The following is a 23531-nucleotide window of genomic DNA, read 5'->3' as shown; positions in this document are numbered from 1 at the left end:
CTTTTTACAAGGACATAGGACATTTCAAAGTATTTACAAGTTTAGACCAATTTAAAGTAAGCTAATTCGTTTAAAGATACATTTACAAACTTCTAGTTAGAGACAATCATTAGACTTACTACTGGTATTAATTTTTTTTCTTTTTTACAAATAGCTAATGAAATAATGTAATGCCGCACTGTTCACTCATATCTCACTATCAGTCACTGCACACACTATACACACATTGTTTTGTAACACTTCATTCACTAAACACACAAACACACTCACTGGTGATCTCTGGGCATTTTCTGTAGCACAACTTCCCATTAGCTATCTTTAAAAACTGAGGTAGCATCCCTCTATAATGAGTGAGATGTTGAGCTCAGAAGGAGGAAGAGATTTTAGTACTGTGCGATACGTGGACTGGAGGTACGTTTTTCTAGAAAAGGAAAAAAAGGATAAAACATAGTTTGAAGGTGTTATGTGGAATTTTGGATGTTTTATAATCATAATTATTTATTCTTATAACTTTTTTACCAAACCCCTACTCAGTTTTATCTAATTAATCCTTCAATGTATAAAATGTATTGCATAACAGTTACTTTTTAGCTGCCTTTATAAATAAGTGTATTTTTGAAATTTCTTTTATCTCTTTTGGCAATTTATTGTACAGTTTCAGTCCTTGGTAGAAAATGCTGTTTTAAGTTTTATATTTTTTCCTTGCAAATGTAAGTTGATTTTAGTTCTTGTTCCATGCTCATGGACAGAAATGTTTGTGCAATAATTACCAATGTTCTTTGATGTGTACGACTGACTGGTAAATGTATTCACACTAAGAAGTTAAAATCCCCAATGTTTTGAACAGATCTTTACAACGAGCTTGACTACCATTTTTGGTTATGATTCTTATGGCTTTTTTCTGGGGTCTGAAAACTATGTTTCTATTTTGTACATTTGTTTCCCAAAAAAGAATGCCATAACTAAGAATTGAGTGTACAAATGAATAGTAAGTAACTAAAAGACACTGCATGTTACACACTGATGTTAGGACTCCAAGAGCATAACATGCTGATGATATTCTGTTTGCAGCTACCTTTGTGTGTTCACACGACTTCAACTGAAAATCAGTATTCATTCCTAGAAACTTTACATTTGTTACACAGTCTATAGAGGTCCTATCTACAATTAACATTAGTTAACAATTTCATTTTCGCTCTTCAAACTGAAATTCATGGCATTAGTTTTCTTTATTTTCAAAGTCATTTTATTGATTATTGACCAGTCGCGAACTTCCTTAACAACTTCATTTGCTTTCTATGCAAGGAGTTCTCTTGCTTTCTCAGCGATTATAATATTGCTGTCATCATCGTAGAGAATTTTTTCACCATGGGTAACACTTCTGGGAAAGTCATTGACGTATATCAGGAGTAGTATTGGTCCTAATATACTACCTTGCAGAACCACTATATTAATGTATTTTGGTTCTGATAAGTGTTTTACTAAATGTTTAAATCTATTTTAAGTATGTGTTATCTCTACTCTTTGTACCCAATTTGCTAGGTATGATCGAAACCACTGATTGGCTATCCCTCTTATTCCTAATGCTTCTAATGTATTTAATAGGATCTTGTGGTTGACTGTATCAAAGGCCTTAGAAAGATACAAAAATATGCCTGTGACACACTCATTTTTATCAAGAGCTTCAAGTACAACTTTCGTGAATGTTACCATGCCTGACTCCATGTTTTTGCCACTTCGAAAACCAAACTGTGATTCGCTTAAAAGATTGTATTTATACAAGTAATTCATTAATCTATCTTTCATAATTGGTTCTATTATTTTTGAGAATGGTGACAGCAGGGAAATGGGCTGGTAATTTTCTATGTCTTCTGCATTGCCTTACTTAAGAAGACATACAACTCTTGCCTGTTTTAACTGCTCTGTAAATGTCCCTGATGTGAATGATTCATTTATTATGTTTGTTAAGGGGCCTTGTATAATCCCTATGCTTTGTTTCTGTACACACCTTGGTATCTTATCTGAACCTACTGCCTTTTTATTTTTTAGTTTTTGAACAGTTTTATTGACTTCATTTTCTGTGGTTGGAAGCAACATCATTGTATTTAGTGCAACATTATTTACAGGTGTTAAATTTTTAGGGTGAATTTTTGCTGTACCTTCTCTGCAATACTTGAAAAATGCTCATTTACATAGTTTGATAAGTGTTGTGGATCCTTTATTACCTTATCCCCCTCCCTTTGTAGCATGTTATTCTGCATTTCTTTGCCTCTCCCTGCTGCCTTTTTTTTTTTTTTTTTTGTAACGTCCCAGATTGCTTTGCTTTTATGCTTTGCATTTTATATTATTTTGTCATGAAATGTCTGTTTTGCAGCAATCAGCACGTTCCTATGGATATGATAGAAATTTAAGAATTTTGGATCATTGCGATTCTTTTTCATGGAACTGAAGTATTTGAGTGTTTAGGAGGACTTCTTAATACCTGTTGTTATTGATCTGTTTCTGTGAGATGTTGATACAGACATGTGTACCTTTGTAAATGAATTTTCAAAGTTCAGTTTCAATAATGCGGGGAATTTATAGAATTTCATATTCATCTTGGTTTCCTTATACACTTCATCCCAGCTTTTTTTTTTTTTTTTTGCTAGTTCCTTTGAAAAACCTTTATTTTAATTTCTGGTAGATGTCATTGTAGGCTTATAGTTTAGGGAATAATTCCATGCCTCATTTTACTAATGTTATGTCACAGATATGGTCTGATAGTCTGAGATCTTTTACAGCTACATCACATATTTCCCTGTCCATATTTATGGCCACATGGTCAATTACTGATCCAGTCATTGTACTCACCCTTGTTGCACTATTGACCAATATGGAAACGCCAAAACTTTGAAGGATATTTGTGAGAGTGTTGCACTTATGATATTAGTGTTGATTTGTCGACAGAGGTATCGATACTAGCCTACTGGAGGTAGCTGGATACCGTGAATTCGTAATTAGAGAGTTTGCTTCGAAGACTTGATAGTTTTTCTCCTGGATCTGGAGCTATGATTTATTTATTACTGAACTATGTGTCTGCTTTGTTACAATTTTGCTGAATTACTGTCATTACTCAGAATGTTATATTCAGCCCTAATGATATTTAATTTGCTTATCTTTCTCGGCACTTTTGGACGTCCCTGTTCTCTATCCAGGCCACTTTATAGAATTTATAGTCATGCATTATCAAGTTAATGTACGTCGTAATTATCCATGCGATTTTCGTAATCTGTATCTTGCCGTGATGACAGAAGCAAATCATAAGTGTGTCTCTCATATTTTGGATCTTCACTGTGTCTTCACGCGATTCGGCTCTCAGTGGAGCCTTTAGCAGGGTCAATGACAATGACATCAATTTAGACTGAACCAAGGCTTCCGGAAAAAAAATCATCTTCTTAGTGTCTCCACTTTTCTTGTCATTAATAATAAGACTGCAACCGATTTACAAGTACTTTTATCTGCTTATTTCTAGGTCTAGGTATTTTAATTGTGATATTGGGCAGGTCTACTGTTATTACGTCTTACGGCCCTCGGGAATGTGTATCTAGTTTCTTAGAATGACTTATTTTTACCGTTTCATCACGCTATATAAACCAACCCAGTCTCCTGTTTTAAATATTCTTGAATTATGCGTCTGCTAACAGTGAGCCCTTACTGATTTTCTTCGCTTCTTTTATCTTTTCTCATGCTATTCGATTCACTTCTCGCATTCTCGGTCGCAGCTATGGCGTAGTATTAAATACCAAAATACACTCCTGGAAATTGAAATAAGAACACCGTGAATTCATTGTCCCAGGAAGGGGAAACTTTATTGACACATTCCTGGGGTCAGATACATCACATGATCACACTGACAGAACCACAGGCACATAGACACAGGCAACAGAGCATGCACAATGTCGGCACTAGTACAGTGTATATCCACCATTCGCAGCAATGCAGGCTGCTATTCTCTCATGGAGACGATCGTAGAGATGCTGGATGTAGTCCTGTGGAACGGCTTGCCATGCCATGTCCACCTGGCGCCTCAGTTGGACCAGCGTTCGTGCTGTACGTGCAGACCACGTGAGACGACGCTTCATCCAGTCCCAAACATGCTCAATGGGAGACAGATCGGGAGATATTGCTGGCCAGGGTAGTTGACTTACACCTTCTAGAGCACGTTGGGTGACACGGGATACATGCGGACGTGCATTGTCCTGTTGGAATAGCAAGTTCCCGTGCCGGTCTAGGAATGGTAGAACGATGGGTTCGTTGACGGTTTGGATGTACCGTGCACTATTCAGTGTCCCCTCGACGATCACCAGTGGTGTACGGCCAGTGTAGGAGATCGCTCCCCACACCATAATGCCGGGTGTTGGCCCTGTGTGCCTCGGTCGTATGCAGTCCTGATTGTGGCACTCACCTGCACGGCGCCAAACACGCATACGACCATCATTGGCACCAAGGCAGAAGCGACTCTCATCGCTGAAGACGACACGTCTCCATTCGTCCCTCCATTCACGCCTGTCGCGACACCACTGGAGGCGGGCTGCACGATGTTGGGGCGTGAGCGGAAGACGGCCTAACGGTGTGCGGGACCGTAGCCCAGCTTCATGGTGACGGTTGCGAATGGTCCTCGCCGATACCCCAGGAGCAACAGTGTCCCTAATTTGCTGGGAAGTGGCGGTGCGGTCCCCTACGGCACTGCGTAGGATCCTACGGTCTTGGCGTGCATCCGTGCGTCGCTGCGGTCCGGTCCCAGGTCGACGGGCACGTACACCTTCCGCTGACCACTGGCGACAACATCGATGTACTGTGGAGACCTCACGCCCCACGTGTTGAGCAATTCGGCGGTACGTCCACCCGGCATCCCGCATGCCCACTATACGCCCTCGCTCAAAGTCCGTCAACTGCACATACGGTTCACGTCCACGCTGTCGCGGCATGCTACCAGTGTTAAAGACTGCGATGGAGCTCCGTATGCCACGGCAAAGTGGCTGACACTGACGGCGGCGGTGCACAAATGCTGAGCAGCTAGCGCCATTCGACGGCCAACACCGCGGTTCCTGGTGTGTCCGCTGTGCCGTGCGTGTGATTATTGCTTGTACAGCCCTCTCGCAGTGTCCGGAGCAAGTATGGTGGGTCTGACACACCGGTGTCAATGTGTTCTTTTTTCCATTTCCAGGAGTATATTATCACACGCACGGCACAGCGGACACACCAGGGACCGCGGTGTTGGCCGTCGAATGGCGCTAGCTGCGCAGCATTTGTGCACCGCCGCCGTCAGTATCAGCCAGTTTGCCGTGGCATACGGAGCTCCATCGCAGTCTTTAACACTGGTAGCATGCCGCGACAGCGTGGACGTGAACCGTATGTGCAGTTGACGGACTTTGAGCGAGGGCGTATAGTGGGCATGCGGGAGGCCGGGTGGACGTACCGCCGAATTGCTCAACACGTGGGGCGCGAGGTCTCCACAGTACATCGATGTTGTCGCCAGTGGTCGGCGGAAGGTGCACGTGCCCGTCGACCTGGGACCGGACCGCAGCGACGCACGGATGCACGCCAAGACCGTACAATCCTACGCAGTGCCGTAGGGGACCGCACCGCCACTTCCCAGCAAATTAGGGACACTGTTGCTCCTGTGGTATCGGCGAGGACCAATCGCAACCGTCTCCACGAAGCTGGGCTACGGTCCCGCACACCGTTAGGCCGTCTTCCGCTCACGCCCCAACATCGTGCAGCCCGCCTCCAGTGGTGTCGCGACAGGCGTGAATGGAGGGACGAATGGAGACGTGTCGTCTTCAGCGATGAGAGTCGCTTCTGCCTTGGTGCCAATGATGGTCGTATGCGTGTTTGGCGCCGTGCAGGTGAGTGCCACAATCAGGACTGCATACGACTGAGGCACACAGGGCCAACACCCGGCATCATGGTGTGGGGAGCGATCTCCTACACTGGCCGTACACCACTGGTGATCGTCGAGGGGACACTGAATAGTGCACGGTACATCCAAACCGTCATCGAACCCATCGTTCTACCATTCCTAGACCGGCAAGAGAACTTGCTGTTCCAACAGACAATGCACGTCCGCATGTATCCCGTGCCACCCAACGTGCTCTAGAAGGTGTAAGTCAACTACCCTGGCCAGCAAGATCTCCAGATCTGTCCCCCATTGAGCATGTTTGGGACTGGATGAAGCGTCGTCTCACGCGGTCTGCACGTCCAGCACGAACGCTGGTCCAACTGAGGCGCCAGGTGGAAATGGCATGGCAAGTCGTTCCACAGGACTACATCCAGCATCTCTACGATCGTCTCCATGGGAGAATAGCAACCTGCATTGCTGCGAAAGGTGGATATACACTGTACCAGTGCCGACATTGTGCATGCTCTGTTGCCGGTGTCTATGTGCCTGTGGTTCTGTCAGTGTGATCCTGTGATGTATCTGACCCCAGGAATGTGTCAATAAAGTTTCCCCATCCTGGGACAATGAATTCACGGTGTTCTTATTTCAATTTCCAGCAGTGTATGGTACCGACAGTTCCCAGTTACTACATAACTCTTTTGTGACGTACATATTCCATCAGCTTTCTGTTTGTCAGTGATATGATGTGGTCTCTATCTCTCCTGAATCCTTAATAATATCCTTAATAATGTACATACCCTCTTGGATACTTCGCTCAAAAACTTCGACGCGTGGCTGGTCAACAATACTAACAGAATTCCCTACATAAACACAATTTCTTCTACAAATTTCTGCACCACTGTCTGGGCGTCCTGTTTCTCGACTGTTACTGCTGCTATAAATTTACTTAGTTTAATGTGAAATATCAAATATGAATTTCCAGCCGTTGTCTTATCTAACAGACCTACTGTATCTGTGTTACATATCTTAAAAATGTCACTGTGTCTGTAATAACTAGAGGCACCTTTGTCGCTATCAGAGTGAACTTATTTCTTTGACACTTGTCGCACTTCCCAACACCTTCTTCTACCCCTCTTTTGATGCTTTTCCACCATTCACACTTCTGTTCGTGATTTTATCGAGGACATGGTCAAGGCGGAACGTGAGCGGCCGGGAATAAAGGAAATTAATAAATTAGAGCAAGAGATGTTCGAAGAAATTTGCTAAGTTTACTATCAGTAAGCTATCAGTAATGGGTGCAGATGTAAGACTGTGGCACAAGGGAGGCCACCGACAGTCAGACTGAGGGGTACAGTGGCCGAACAAGGATGCGCAGGAGGGCACTTCTGGTTATATCGAGAGATGGCAACAAAGAGGGCGTTTCCTATGGTCCACCGCGCTCTCGCTAGCCTGTCCTGAGCCTCCACGTAAACATCCACAGCCCTCTGATTGGCCGCTGAATGGTACTTTGCAAACGTGTCCTAGTCACCCATGCTTTAATAAATCATTATCCCTTAAGCAGTACTCAAGATGAGAACACTACTCAGGTGGACTGTGAGTAGATGGTAATATCCGGTGACGTCCGGTGTCACACGTGTTCACACCCAACCACAAATTTGCGGTGAGACACGTTCCACTTCACCAGAAATAAAGAACTGAAAAAAACAAAATTTTGTAATTATCAATAAAACTTTTCCCGTCCGTCTGGTGGCAGTCCATACACAGTTTCCTATTCGGTCTAATGTTATGTGCATCGTTTGGAGCCCCCTAATAGGTTACCATGCATTTCCTTTTTCATTTCGGCTTTTTTTTATTTTCCCTAACCATTAATATGTGTCCTACATTTTCTCTTATATCTTTTATTTCATCAGACCGCATTTGACTTACTGCATCTGCAATTTGCATTAAGCTTTCCAGATTTGTACATAATGTCATAAGAATACTCCTGTAGTTTAAATCTCCATTTTAGTAACATTCATGATGGATCTTTGACACCGAAAATCCACCTCAGTGGATTTCGAACTCTTGCGATGGTAAAATGTCGACAGTCACTATAAATGGTTTCTCGAAATCTGGGTAGCTCAGTATGGGAGGATTTACTAATCTCTCTCATAATTCCTCAAATGCAGCTTATTGCTAGTCTCCACTTTTGTATGGCACTCCAGACCTCAACAGTTGATGTTGTGAACTTGCAGTCTTACCGAACTTTGGAATATACCGACCGTAATATCTGGCTAACCATTATTATCCTTTTAACTCTTAGGTGAATTTCGGAGCTGGAAAGTTCTTTACCTTTTCCACATTTCCCTCGTTCGTCTCTACACATTTATCGCTTGTTCTCTGTCCTAAGAATATTACCTCTTTTCTCAGAAATTCGCACTTATCTGTTTGCAGTTTTAATCTATGTATTGTAAACCTGTCCAATAATTTGTACCAATTCTCATTATGTTCTTTTAAAACATCCATAGTTAATTACGTCATCTAAACATTTAGTACCTCGCAGTCCTGCTGAATAATAGTCATCATTCTCTGAAATGTGCTTGTTGCATTCTAAAGCCGCATCAACATTCTTTTGTATTCATACTGATGAAAATTTGCACCCAATACTGTCGTTTCTCTTATCTACTGGTTCATTTAAACGAGACAGTACCCTGGCCAAATCTAAAGTGGGAAAATTCTTGGCTATCCCTTACGGTCCAATATCTCACTTACTTCATGGTTGGAAAAGGTTTCCCCCCACAGAGATTTCTTTCAGTTTCCATAGTCTGTTACGAATCCGTATTTTTCCATTGACTGGCGACTCATTTCTTTGTCACAATAAACACAGGTGAATTCAACAATTATAATCCCGTTAACTATATTCTTAATTTATTCGGAATTTTTTCTCTTGCGGTATTCTACAGGGATGTTCATTCACATCTTTCCCTTTGTGTTCTGCCTACTTCACGGTTTCTGTAGGTGACAATTTGTCCCCATTATTGATAAAACAGATAACATTATGAGGTACAGAGGTTTTCCAATTCGTATCGCGCTTCTTTGTTCAGATGCTTCGTTTTGATTGCTTCACTAACTCGCGCATTGCAATTTCTGTGGGTGTTCAACATGTTCGTTGGTTCCTGCACGGTTAGTACTACCTCATTTTCTCTATCTGTTCACCTAACACTCTTTTGCTGCACTCAGTTCACACTTGTACTCGCTCATATTCAATACTCTGGCCCTACCCTTTCGAACTCCTTATTGCAAATGGGAGAAATGAAATGAAATGTCGCCGGCCGCTGTGGTCTAGCGGTTCTGGCGCTGCAGTCCGGAACCGCGGGACTGCTGCGGTCGCAGGTTCGAATCCTGCCTCGGGCATGGGTGTGTGTGATGTCCTTAGGTTAGTTAGGTTTAAGTAGTTCTAAGTTCTAGGGGACTTATGACCTAAGATGTTGAGTCCCATAGTGCTCAGAGCCATTTTTTTTAAATGATATGTCGCGTGGCTAGGACCTCCCGTGGGGTAGACCGTTCGGCGGTTGCAGGCCTTTCGAGTTGACGCCACTTCGGTGACCTGCGCGTCGATAGGGATGAAACTGATGATGATTAGGACAACGCAACAACCAGTCCCTGAGTGGAGATAATCTCCGACCCAGCCGGGAATCGAACCCAGGCCCATAGGAGTAACATTCTGTCACGCTGACCACTCAGCTACCGGGAGCGGACTGCAAATGGGAGAAAGTTATAGGTTTTCAAGAAAATGAACCTTCACTTTTGTTGTGTTGTGTAGCTACAAAAAGAGTACTCCTTCCACAAGTGAAAACAGATCGTGCTGTATGATCTGAGCATGAAATAACATCTTCAGTTTTGAAACAAATGAAACGTGGTGTGCCATATGCACATTCCACACGCAATGTTTGATACAGGTATTGCATAAAAAACGTCTGTAACTCTATGCTCAGTCAAAGGTTAGAAATGTATGCTATTGAAAGAACTACAACATCAGGTTCTAAAAATCGGGTATGGAGACGCTGAGCAGGACTCAACGAATGTCAGGAAGAGAAGGAAAATCAAAAGCCACTGTTTTTCAGCCGGCATAAGTGCTTCAAAGGAGGTCGTGAGTATATGGAAGACGATACCCCCGCAGATGCCGATTAACGAGCAGAAACGAGGACAATGTGCACAGTACGCATGTTGCGTTGAACACAGACCGGCGGTTAAGTGTTCGAATGACTACTGATCATACAAGACTTAATAAACCAACTGTGAAAAGGGTCAAGGTAGTCAAGTTGACCTTTCTTTCCGAATTTTCCTCACTCCGTACAAACACAGTGTGGCCATGGCAGAATTCTTCCTCTTGCTCTCAGTGGACGCAGCCCTTAAACGACAGGCCCATGAGGCAACAGTAAAGGTGAATGTGGCTGCAAGGAGCTGCTTGAAGAGTGTAAGATATCTAGCTGTTGCAGCCATGACTACTTTCTTGTCTCTCGAAGCGCCTTACGTATAATTGCAGGCAGCTGACAGCACAGAAAGTGATAGATAGGTGTTTACAATCAAGAAAAGCTGCAGATTTCTGTTTGCACAGAGTAGTTTAGTGAGCTCTTGCTTTTAGGTGACATGGAGCAGGCGGAGAATGCTACGTCGTGACTGGATGCTGCGTTAGGATTGTCAACTGACACCTATTACTTCAATGCTTTTTAATTATGTAATATCAAGTAAGATTTAGCAAATGGATAGAAATCTCTCCTCAGTGAAGTCATTACGGTGTATTTATTAAACTAATCTATATATAAAGTTATGAACAACCCGAATCACACAGCGCATTGCCACAAACAGTGCCCCACGACGTGATGTGCGCTGACAGTTTCTCGTAATGTGAACGCCATGGCGGCAGCGGTATAGCTGCGTGTTGGCGCGAAACTGCGAGCAGTTCAGACCAGCTAACTTATTGGGAAAATTACATATTATTTATTTTCCATACAAGTGTTATTGCTACATATCTATATTATCTTGCGTGTGATTATAGACCGGCGAATGTTGTGAGCACGCTGCTTTTTGATTATTGTTTTTTTATTTTAATCAACTCGAATGCCGTGAATAAAATCCACTCTCAAATTTCGATTACGTCACCCACTATTATGCCCAAGAAACTTAACTGTAAGGACTAAAAGTAAACTGAATATATGCAGGTTGAACTGTTCCTGTGTTTCAGAATAAGTGACTGCTTTTAATTATTTGACTACATTTAACTCGTAGGGGACAATCAATCCCCTTTTCGCTATACACTGATAAATCACCACTCTATTGGTCAATGATTTAACAAAATATTGGCAGGTTTTTATTATGCAGTGAAAAATAAAGAAGTTTTGATTCAGCTATAAAAAATATTATTTCCTTTTGCTAGTTGAATCACTGCAACAACAACAGCTAGAGCCTTTTAATAAATAAACAAAAGCAGTGCACCTCGTCGACCAATGAGTAGTCCTGGTGGACTACTGAAAAACTGTTCTAAGTCCAACGATGTGTATTCAGACATAACGTTCCAGTGTTAATCACAAGTCCAAAACGATCGTAAATTAATGGAAATGTTTCTGGGTTCAAACCTTTTCTCTTGCTAACTTGCTGAAATCATTCTAAATTCACACCCTGTTACCCAGCAATGCATGCGAAACTCACAGGTCCCCTATTTGTCGTTTTAAAATTTTGAACACTGCACTAACACGACCCTTTTTTTTACAAAAGGATGGGGCCCCTCCACGCCCACACCAACGTGGTGACCAAACCAAAAGTTCTACTGTCACCTCCGTAAACATGTTAGTTTTTGAATCAGGCGTCACAGGATGCGGGCTGTGATGTTATCCATGCGTCTGGGTAAGATTACTCATTAACATGGTCCATCAGGAGATAGAAGTGGTCGAAAACGATTGAAGGGTAGCGGTTGTAAGGGCAGAGGAAAAAAAGTGCCAAGGCAAGAGCCAAGGGAAAAAAACCTCTGCGACAGTAGGACGGGTATTAAGGGCAGTAGCGGCTTGCTAGCTGCGACAGAGCATGCAAGGTGCGGTTATGTTAGTTCGAGGTATCGTGCATCGTTACCTTTGTCGTTGCTGGAGCTTGTTGCGGCGCTTGCTGCAGTTGCTGCGTCCCTGCAACCGTTCAAGGTAGTTGTAGATTAGTGGGCGATCGGTCATAGATCGGCTCACGGACGGTGTAGGGGGTGTGTGTGGCTGGTTTGCGTGCTGTGTACAGTACGGCTTCCCTGCGGTTGCCTGTTTTTCGGCTGGTCGCACATCTGGGTTTCCAGTAGTAACTGTGTTGCAGGGGCTCGCCAGTACTGTCGTGTTAGCGTTCTATGGACCATAGATGTTTAGTTCCTAACCAGTAATGTCTTTGGTCTGTTATCCTTCCATCTATGGTTGTGGTCGTAGTTACCCAGAGAAAGGATAAACGGGTTGCGCGAGTGTCTCGTGTTATTGTACAGTCGCGTGGAGAGTTTTTGGAATACCTGCAAGATAGTATCTAGCCGGTATTCCCGGTGAAGGTCCGCGATGCTTGTGTAGCGCGGAGCGTTGCTTATGATTTTGAGTACTTTGTTCTGTATGAGCTGCAGACGGCGCAGGCGAGTGGGCGCAGCGTATCCCCAGACAGGGGCTGCGTACGTCATCAGGGGTCTAATAAGTGTCATGTACATGGACCTAGACACCCTCCTGTTCAGTGTGCTACGCCTGTTAAGCATAGGGTAGAGTTGTTTGAGCCTCGCGTTAGCTTTGTTGGTCACGTGTTGAATGTGGTCCCCCCTGAGTAGTTTCCTGTCCAGCCAGACACCCAGGTATTTGACCTTCTCGCGGAAACGTATTGGGCGTGTGTGTAGTGTTATTGGGTTGCAGTGCTGATGTTTGCGCAGTTGCTTCGGTCGTCTTGTGAACAGAACGGCCTCGCACTTGTCGACGTTTACTCTAACACGCCATTTCACCAGCCAAGGCTCCGCCGTTCTGAGTGCAGTCTGTTTTCGTGAGTTAATGTTAGACGGCTTCCAATCTTGCGCAAGGATGGCAGTGTCATCCGCGTAGATTGCTACCGTCGTGTTATGTGTAGCTGGGAGGTCGTTAATGTAGAGGTTAAACAGTAAGGGCCCCAGGATGCTTCCTTGGGGGACTCCTGCCTGTATACCATGTCGTGTCGATTGTTTGCCCTGCACGTCGGTGTTGAAACTCCTGTCCGTGAGGTATGAGTGTATGAGACGTACGAGCCCGTCGGGGAACCCTGCGTCGCTAAGTTTGCGTATTAGGCCGTTGTGCCATAGACGATCGAAAGCCTTTTCGATGTCCAGGAACACCGCCCCAGTTGCCTTGCTTGTGTTGTATCCGTGTGTTATGTATTCAACTACGCGGAGGAGTTGTTGTGTTGTTGAGTGGTGATTCCTGAAACCGAATTGCTCCGGTCTCAGGGTGTCGTTTGTGATGCAGTGCCTGGTGAGTCGTTTTAATATTACCTTCTCAACGATCTTGCTGAGCGCGCTCAGCAGACTGATGGGTCGGTAATTTTGTGGGAGGGAGTGGTCTTTCCCCGGCTTCCTGAACATCAGGACCTTGGCCGTCTTCCAAAAGGCGGGGAAGTGTTGGTGCTTGAGTATGGCATTCGTGATGTGTGTGAGGTAGTCTACAGCTTTGTCCGTGAACTCCTGGAGAACACGGTTCTGAATATCATCGTGACCAGGGGCCTTCCTAGCGGTGGTATGCATGATGGACCATTTGACTTCTGCTGTACTAGCTTGTCGGATGTTGTAGCGCGCTGGTTGGGCCAGGATGCGTGTGACCTCCTGGTCCGTATCAAATGTGAACGCTGGGTCTGAGGGATCCAGGTTCGGTGTGAATGACGCTGCGAGTGTGAGGGCCATCAGTTCCGCTTTTTCTTCCGCAGAATATGCTGGTCCGTCGGGCCCTTGTAATGTGGGGGTGTACAGTTTCTCCCTGGTGAAGTGTCGGGCTAGCTGCCACACGCCAGGTCGCGTGGTGTCCAGCCCTACGAGTTTCTGGTCCCACTGTTGTGTTTTGAGTGTTTGTATTTTTTCCCGGATTATACCCTGGAGCCTGTTAATGTGCCGTTTGAAGTGCTGGCGCCTGGTACGCTGCCAGTGTCTCCTGAGGCGGTTCCTCATTGAGATTAGGCCCAGGATTTCCTGGGGCAGAGCAGCACTGTGTTGTTGTGGCGTGCGGATTGGTATGGTGTCGGCTATTGCGTCCTGGACGGCGCCGGTGAGGGTTTCAACTGCCTCGTCAATTTGGGCTGTCTCGTTAATCGCGTGGGTGGGTGGGATGCGACTGTCAAGCGTTTCCTTGAACTGGGTCCAATTCGCGCGCCTGTAGTCTAACATCCTACGTTGTTCCATGTGCTGCAGTGTTTCTTCCATGTACAGTATAACGGGTTGGTGATTTGAGGGCAGATCGTTTTCAACGGCAACGTTGAGTGTCGTTGTTATGCCCTTGATGAGGGCCATGTCTAGCACGTCTGGCCTGTGTCCCCTCCGGTAGGGAATGTGCGTCGGTTCGGTCGGCGCTAGTGTGATGTAGTTTCGTCCTAGTGCGTGTTCGTATAGTTTCTTGCCGTTGGAGTTTTGTATTCGTGAGTTCCAGTCCGGGTGTTTTGCGTTAAGATCTCCAGCGGCTATTACGCGCGGTGATATGTTGAGTATTGTGCTGATGTCGCGTGTTTTAATGTTTTTAGGGCTGTTGTATACTGACACCAGTGTAGTGTAAGCTCCGTTGAACTTGACCCTGACGGCGGTTGCCTCTAGTTTTTCAAGTTCAGTCACTGCTCATAGATAAATACTTCTGCATTGCTCCATCTGTCCCACACGAATGACCAAAGCCGTAATGACTGACGCTCTTTTATGTACTTAAACTGTCATTACGAAAATAGCAGACATACTTTTACCCTACATCCTTAAGAGCTATTCCATGTTAATCTACACAATAAATTCTTGAACTGACAGCAGTCAACAACTGTAGAATTATGGATAAGTGAGAATCATACAGGTAACCAGATTCACACCAAAAGCTTATGCAGGATTTACCTTGATTCCAACAGATACATACCTGTCCTCCTCAGAAGAAATAATAACACGTGTTACATATCTTGTGAAAAGAGAAATAAGCTATACGGCCTACTGAACTGTAAAATGATCCACATAAATGCTTAAGGAATATAATAATCTAGTGCACACCAAAAGTGTATCCACAACACTAACGCGATTCCCATCAGCATAACCCTGACGTACGTAAGTTCACATTGCATAACAGCCACTCATACAATTGCAGATGACATGCTGAATGCCAGAGAAACGGTAACTAAAATACTGGAAGTTGGAAGTTTAATGCTAAACTCCCAAACTCGTGTTTGAAAGTCTGAATAGTATCTGAGAAATGAATAAAATTTATTCTGACATAGAAATAAGTAGATCTCAGTAGAGGTTGACAGAAATGTGTTCACATAAAATTTTGAACGTTAAGTATGTGGAGGGAGCTGAAGCTACACTATCAGGAACCCGGACTGGTCGGTACAGCAAACAATTCACCTGCAAGAAAGGAATCCGATTGCAACGAAATTAACATATGTTAAGAAACTGCAAAACAAAATGATTGGATTAAAATGTTGGCCTTGAATACTGCTACTGTTTATCTTTAGTCTTCTATCAGAACCGTTATTGTAACACACGGCAGATGCACATAAAAATTAATGCTTCTCACTATATGATAAAACTGCTTGAAATTACAAGATAGCGCCTTACTGAAAGCTTTTACTGGTATTTATCATCAGAACTGGTACTAATATTTACACAAAAACATTCTGACAATCACTGTGCCTTACAATGGACAGGATCTTTGACGGTAATTAAATTGATTGGAATATCTGTACTGACGGAAAGCTCGTCTGCTCTGTAACCTCTCACTATTACGATAATGATGACACTGTCACCGTTCTAATTTCATTTACTGTACTTGCGATTTGCAGTGTAGAACGGTATGAGTTTCAATAAAAATTCGTTTCGGTACACAACTCGCGATATACAATGCGAGTAAGCAAACAGAGTGATCAAAGTACATAAATATGGGGAAATAATCTTAACGACTGACAAATAAGAACAAGACACCGAGATTAACTATGCACTTTTTCATAAAGTTCTCACACCTATAAAGGTTAGCAAAAATATGTCTTAATAACTCTCTTACGTAAAATTGCTTTCCTTGACACTTATTTCAAGTGTTAGAGAAGTCCATGTGTGTCACTATAAAATTTCTACAGCAAGCTTTAACCATACACAATGTTCTAACAACAAAAAACTACCTAGTTACAAACCAAAAAGGACTTGATTATATTAAAACTACCTTTTGTTAGTCTTGCATTCGTATCACCTAGTTTCCTCGAAATTTTTCCTCAAAATATGTTTTTACATAACCCTTTTTAAATAATGTTGCCTCCTCTAACAGCAGGCCAACTTCCATCCTTTTCGAACCAAGTACATAGCCAGACTGTCCAATCCACACCACTACTGCCACTCTCTTCTAAAGAAGTAACATTTCTGACCAACATTTGTGGTCTCAATAACAGACTTACAAAGAATATGATTATATCGATACTACAGAGGTTTAGTACATTTATTAAATTCACAACTTCGATTTGAATATTATTATATCAATACTGCAGAGGTTTAGTACATTTATTAAATTCACAACTTCGATTACATTTACGATAGATAACTTCGTGAAAATAGTAATGTTAAATAAGACAGCTTACCTTTCACAGTATGCCGGAAATAAGGGCAACAAAGTAAGAAATTGTTTTGCACCAAGGCGGACGGCTGAACCACAGTACAATATTGTTATCTTCAATACTTTTTCCCGAATCTGGATTCTGCTGTTTATACAAACCATGTAGTGTGGCTAGCAGAGAGCAGCTGCTCAGGGAATATGGCGACGCAGGACTAGCAGGCGTACCTTAAATATGGGTAAAGAGAGCCGAAGATTCCACGGAAGTTGTACCATATCGCGTCGGGAGACAAATGAGAATATAATTCAAAGATTAGTTTGTCTAGGTTGGTAGTGAACCAGTTTAACAGGGAAATTATGAATTTCTAAGTTGTGTACGCTGTCAATTGATGCTCTGTTTACTCTATGACAAACATCGGATGTTGGCTGAATTTGCTTACTCCGATCTTTATACGTAAGTGCCAACATAATTACCATTGTTTTAACTTATGTACCTAGAAAGAAAATTTGCAATTCTGTTTCATTAATCAATCAGAAATAAAGAGACGTACGACGCTGATCTGAGCACGGGTTGTGATTACAGTACATGGCGAAGTAAATAGTCATTTAGATCATGTGCATGTAAAATTTGTTTTTTAAAAGGCAGAGGTACGTTGGTCTCTCTTCGCTAAATTCAAGGCTGATTACAGACGTTTTTGTTTTAACAGATCAAGACTCACTTTCTAGCCATTCGAAAGCTTTCAGTATGTGCGACTTGTAGATTCAAAAACGTGATAGGTTTTAAAGAGGATGTCACTCACCTAACCTATTAACAAACAAACCCACTTCATCTACATAATTTTACAGTAAATTAAATAGAAATATATTACTTTTCATTTGGAAAAGAGTCTACATGATCAGAAGTCATGCATTATTCTTAGTTTCGTACTGAATTGCACTTTCCCCGAACCAGAGGGATTTTGCTTCATGTTATTCTAGAAGTAAAACAGATTTAGAAATGTCCGTATTTGCCCAATGGAGAAATAAATAGAAGTTATAAAACGACGAACACTGCTGCTTTTATTCAACCTTTTCCCCGGGATGAATAGAAATACTTTTTCTTACTTTTTTAATGATATAAATCATGAGATAGGTCCCAAAACCGAGTTTTAAGTTTAAATTTGGTCACGAGATACGTAGTCCCACATAATTTTTATTTTCTTTTTACTTCTTAAAACTAGCTGAGTTCCCAGCGTCACTCGGATATCTATTTATTTCATTTCTAGTAGCCCATCTCCTCCTTCCCTCTTCATTTGTTCAGTCTCCTTTGCCCCCTCCACGTCCATCACCTTCTGCCCTTTCTGCTTGTCCACCTCCTAGAAACTCCCACCATCCACTCCCACCCCTCTCTCTGTTGATCTGCTACCTCCTGCTCTCTCTGTCCATCTCCTCTTTCCATTCTGTGTACATCTTCTCTTCTTCCTCTCTCTGTGTCGTATAATGATATAATTTTGTAGGTTCGTTCAGCAGCATATGTGGATACTTTTGCTAGACGTATTGCGAATGGAGTTAATTACAAAGAAATTATGAATTTAAACGTCATGATGCCATGTCTGATGCAACAGATTTACTGCATGAACAGCAAAAATTTAGTAAATGATAAACGTTTATTGCCTTCATAATTTTTTGGGGGTTGTAAGCGAGAAAAGGTTTGTAAAGGTTTGAAATTACGTGTAAAGTTCGTTGTAAGTGACTAAGTGCTCTCGTTTTCAAATATCAAGTAGCACGCATAGCAGCTATACATTAATCAATGTGTATATCAGGCAACAAATAGAATGCAAGTATGGTTCAAATGGCTCTGAGCACTATGGGACTTCTGAGGTCATCACTCCCCTAGAACTTAGAGCTACTTAAAAAAAAAACACTCCGTGTACAGGCCACAAGTGGTCCATCGAGACCATCCGACCGCCGTGTCTTTCTCAGAGGAGGATGCAGATAGGAGGGGTGTGGGGTTAGCACACTGCTCTCCCAGTCGTTATGATGATATTCTTGACCGAAGCCGCTACTATTCGGTCGAGTAGCTCCTCAATTGGGATAACGGGGCTGAGTGCACCCCGAAAAATGGCAACAGTGCATGGCGGCCTGGATGGTCACCCATCCAAGTGCCGACCACGCCCGACAGTGCTTAACTTCGGTAATCTAACGGGAACCGCTGTAGCCACTGCGGCAAGGCCATTGCTTTAGAACTTCTTAAACCTAACTAACCTAAGGACATCACACATCCATGCCCGAGGCAGGATTCGAACCTGAGAACGTAGCGGTCGCGCCGTTCCAGACTGTAGCGCCTAGAACCGCTCGGCCACGCCGGCCAGTAGTGCAAGTATGGATCAGACACATTGAAAAAGGTATAAGCAATGTATTCATTACTTTGAATCGTACAATGTTGCACTTAAGAGCAAAGAAATGCATTTTCACAAAAGTCATAAAGTTCAAAAGTCCGCTGTGCAGTGAATAAGTTCTGGCCTGAATTTGGGGTACTCTTGAAAATTTTACAGTTATGCTTGGAAGGTAGTAGCTGAGGGAGTGATTGGCGCATCAGATGGCAAGCACAGGTGATGTTCATATTTAGCAAACGTTTCTGCAGGACAGGTTTACGACACCACTCACCGGCGAGAAGGCAACGCCCGGTGGGCGTTGTGTACGTGTGTGATTAATAAGGGCAGCAGAGGGCACTGACAGGTTGTGGTGCAGTTAAAACAGCGCTAAGTGGCCTGTGTGCAGTGTCCGAAGTGGGCTGAGGAGAGGTGACACTATAATTATTAAAGAGCACCCCACTTGTCTCCCCAAGAAGAAATGCGTCTTAGGTGTACTGAAAGGATGTGTAAATAAGCGAGCTCGCTCCCTAAAATCAAGCAGTTGCGTCGCCATTCTGTCCACGTCTAGAGCTGGAGAGAATGAATATTGTTTAAGTTGCAGGCCAATCATGACGACCCTTTGGTAATGGCTATTGGCTACCAAACGGCCCATTGAAACTACCTCCAACCTCCGCTGCACAGATGCATCATAGCTGTGGGGGGCACTCTGCGCCTTGGATCTGCACCGGTGTTAGGAAGGAGAAGGCTGCTGGGCTCCGCTCTCTGGGTGACTTGGTCCAGCGGACTGCAAGATGCAATCCGCAGGGGCGAGGCTTGGGCGCGAACTTGCAGCCACGTGTATACAGAGCTACCTGCGGTCGCCGACAGAGCTGCCTTGGGCGGACGGCCGGAGCTGCTGAAGCTCACTATAGCGACGGCGGGCTGCTGTACTCCCTTCGGCGTTCTACATGGCATCCACCAGTTGCGCTTGAGGGATCAGTCAGCCGTACCAAGAGCTATCGACACAGCGAACACATGCAGCACGCCACTTAGCCGTGGCTTGATTGGGAACGCTGCGTCTGCAACGCTGGGCGACCTGAAATATTTGCAGCAGATCCGGCATTGTCACCGGCGCTGAGCCACGCATGCGTGCACACTGCAAGGTGCCATCACCTTGACTAGCAAAAGGTCGGCTGTGTACCATCGATGCAATTAAGTCAGTGAGACACTTGCTGGTGTTTCTCTGCATGCATCAACGTGAGTCACCCTTCTCTCCCAAATCATACCTCTCAGTCGTTCTGACATATTACAACCTCTGAGCTCGAAGGAATTGTAACAAGTGAAAAACTAAATACCCTTTCCACTGAGTTCTTAATTCGCCTACTACACACTTTATGAAATAGCCTGTGATATTGCACGGAGTTTAAGCCAAGTTTTTATCAGATCTCATCGAAATCACTTCAGCAAGTTGGTAATAATAAATTCGAACGTCATGCACGATGCCACAGTTTCTCAGATGTTTATGACGTCTTATATCCTAAACTATGTGTCGTAGAGTGATATAATCTTGCAGATTCATTCTCTGGTGTGTTTGTACAACATCTGGTAAATGTGCCACGAATGCAGATTGTGGGGGTGACAGAGGTAAAATGTTTCGTAAAGGTTTGAAATTATGTGTAAAGTTTCTTTAAAGTCACTAAATGCTCTCGTTCTCAAGTACTGGATGAAGAAAATCTAGATATTCACGTTTAGAGGCCTACACTTCTATTACACCGCCATTCCAACCTCTTTGACAGGTAGTTGGGATTCTTTCCAGGCAGTAAATGACGAGAATGCGACGTTTGGGCGAAACCGGTCCATTTCTTTCAGAGGAGACGTAGAACAAACATACAATTTTTTTTATATTGGATATGGATATCTTTCCTTTTCGTGATCCGATTTTGATTAAATATAGCCTGCAATTCTGTTAGAGACAGCAAAGGACTTGGAAGAGCAGTTGAACGGAATGGACAGTGTCTTGAAAGGAGGGTATAAGATGAACATCAACAAAAGCAAAACGAGGATAATGGAATGTAGCCGAATTAAGACTGGTGATGCCGAGGGAATGAGATTAGGAAATGAGACACTCAAAGTTGTAATGGAGTTTTGCTATTTGGGGAGCAAAATAACTGATGATGGTCGAAGTAGAGAGGATATAAAATGTAGACTGGCAATGGCAAGGAAATAGTTTCTGAAGAAGAGAAATTTGTTAACATCGAGTATAGATTTATGTGTGTCATGAAGTCCTTTCTGAAAGTATTTGTATGGAGTGTAGCTATGTATGGAAGTGATACATGGGCAATAAATAGTTTGGACAAGAAGAGAACAGAAGCTTTCGAAGTGTGGTGCTCCAAATATTGCTGAAGATTAGGTGGGTAGGTCACATAACTAACGAGGAAGTATTGAATAAAATAGGGGAGAAGAGGAATTTGTGGAACAACTTGACTAGAAGAAGGCATCGGTTGGTAGGACATGTTCTGAGGCATCAAAGGATCACCAATTTAGTATTGGAGATTAGCGTGGAGGGTAAAAACCGTAGAGGGAGACCAAGAGATGAATTCTCTAAGCAGATTCAGAAGGATGTGGGTTGCAGTAGGTACTCGGAGATGAAGCAGCTTGCACAGGATAGAGTAGCGTGGAGAGCTGCATCAAATCAGTCTCAGGACCGAAGACCACCACAACAACAACAGCCTGTATGGTAGCCAAAGCTATACTCAAATTACCTACACAAGCCAAACGAAAATTCGTGCAGTAGTTTAGGAGATCAGCTTGTTCAAGGAGACAGACAGACAAGAAAATATTAACAATACATCAGATTACTGTGTATTTCTTTTCCTTTCCCAGTTCTGATGAAATAAAGCCTATACGTTGCCCCAAGCTAGGCTGATGTTACCTGTTAAAACCGCGTAAAAATCCGTCTAGTATGAAATTTCCTGGCAGATTAAAACTGTGTGCCGGACCGAGACTTGGGTCCTTTGCCTTTCGCGGGCAGTTTTAATCTGCCAGGAAGTTTCATATCAGCGCACACTCCGCTGCGGAGTGAAAATCTCATTCTGGAAACATCCCCCAGGCTGTGGCTAAGTCATGTCTCCGCAATATCCTTTCTTTCAGGAGTGCTAGTCCTGCAAGTGTCGCAGGAGAGCTTCTGTAAAGTTTGGAAGACAGGAGGCGATGTAATGCCGGAAGTAAAGCTGTGAGTCGTGCTTGGGTAGCTCAGTTGGTAGAGCACTTGCCCGCGAAAGGCAAAGGTGCCGAGTTCGAGTCTCGGTCCGGCACACAGTTATAATCTGCCAGGAAGTTTCATATGAGCGCACTCTCCGCTGCAGAGTGAAAATCTCATTCTGGATCCGTCTAGTAGTTTTGGAGGTTAACGCGTACAGAAACAAACAGATGGACACAATGGTTTTACAGTTTCGATTTTATTGTAGACTATTAGATTTTTCCTTTTTAAAGTGATAACTGTTCCGATTCAACCCACTTTGCAGTAGGCTGAATGTCGATATGTTTGGTATTTTTTTATAATGGTCGACTATGTGTGTCAGTATTTTTTTGCGATATTGCCACGAATACTTTTATTGCAACAGGTGCACCGGGACCGCGACATCTGGCTGCACTTCGACAAGGTGAAGTTCGCGTCGCGCTCGTGCGAAGACGGCCACCTGCAGCTATTCCTGCCGGGCAAGACTGAGCCTTTCCTGTCGGTGTGCGGCAGCAACGTGAGCGTGCTCAAAGAGGTGCCCATAATCCCGGAGGCGGACATAATGGCTGCGGCGACGGAGGCGTCGGAGGCGGCCGGAGCGCCGGCGTCGGGGGCGGCGTCGGGGGCGGGGGCGGGAGCCGGCGGCCACCTGCCCGCGGTGCGCATCGAGTTCGCGGGCAGCGTGTGGCCGGCGCGCACCGCCTTCAAGATCGCGTGGACCGAGCTGTTCCACCTGCCGCGCAACCCGGACGGCTCGGTGGCGCAGGCGGGACTGGCGGCCGGCGACTGCGCCTACCTCTGCCCCGGCGACGCCGGCTTCTGCGTGCCGTCCAGGCTCGTCTGCAACGGCGTCGTCAACTGCCCCAACGTGACCGGCGCGTTGGGGCCGCACGACGAGAACCCCGAGCTGTGCAAGCTGCGCGGCGCCGAGCAGGTGGGCTGGGCCGCCGTGGCCGTGGGCGCCGCCTGCGGGGCCGTGCTGGCCGTCTGCTGCGTCGCCGCCGTCTGCCACGTCTGCTGGTGGCGCAGCAGGCTCTCCGGACACGTCGACCTGCCCTACCGACTCTCCTAACCGACAGCGCCTGTCTCGCAGCCAGTCAAGTGCAGCCTCCTGAGAACCTCGCAACATCTACAAACGCACGCACGCTCATCCCACAAACAAGAACAATTACAAGTATTCGAAGAAAAACTTCACTATATACAATGGGCTGTTTGTTAAACACAAGTTTTCTACAACACTACTAGGCAGTTTTGAGTTTCAGCTCATATCCAGATACACCAGTGGATTACATTCTCCCATTTTA

The 23531-nt window shown here is 44.3% G+C and overlaps 1 protein-coding gene across 1 annotated transcript in view; it reads left to right on the top strand.

Moving 5' to 3' along the window:
- The window catches only part of LOC126158186 (uncharacterized), a 413927-nt gene extending 390628 nt beyond the window's left edge, over positions 1-23299 (top strand). The window contains exon 9 of the mRNA XM_049916426.1: positions 22613-23299. Within this exon, the coding sequence (XP_049772383.1) occupies positions 22613-23299 (687 nt within the window). The remainder of the gene's footprint in view (positions 1-22612) is intronic.
- The last annotated feature ends 232 nt before the right edge of the window (positions 23300-23531 follow it).

Source organism: Schistocerca cancellata, chromosome 2 (genome assembly GCF_023864275.1).
Source record: "Schistocerca cancellata isolate TAMUIC-IGC-003103 chromosome 2, iqSchCanc2.1, whole genome shotgun sequence".
Taxonomy (NCBI): Eukaryota; Metazoa; Arthropoda; class Insecta; order Orthoptera; family Acrididae; genus Schistocerca; species Schistocerca cancellata.
The sequence above is the reverse complement of the archived record's forward strand: the minus strand, read 5'-3'. Positions and strand labels throughout refer to the sequence as shown.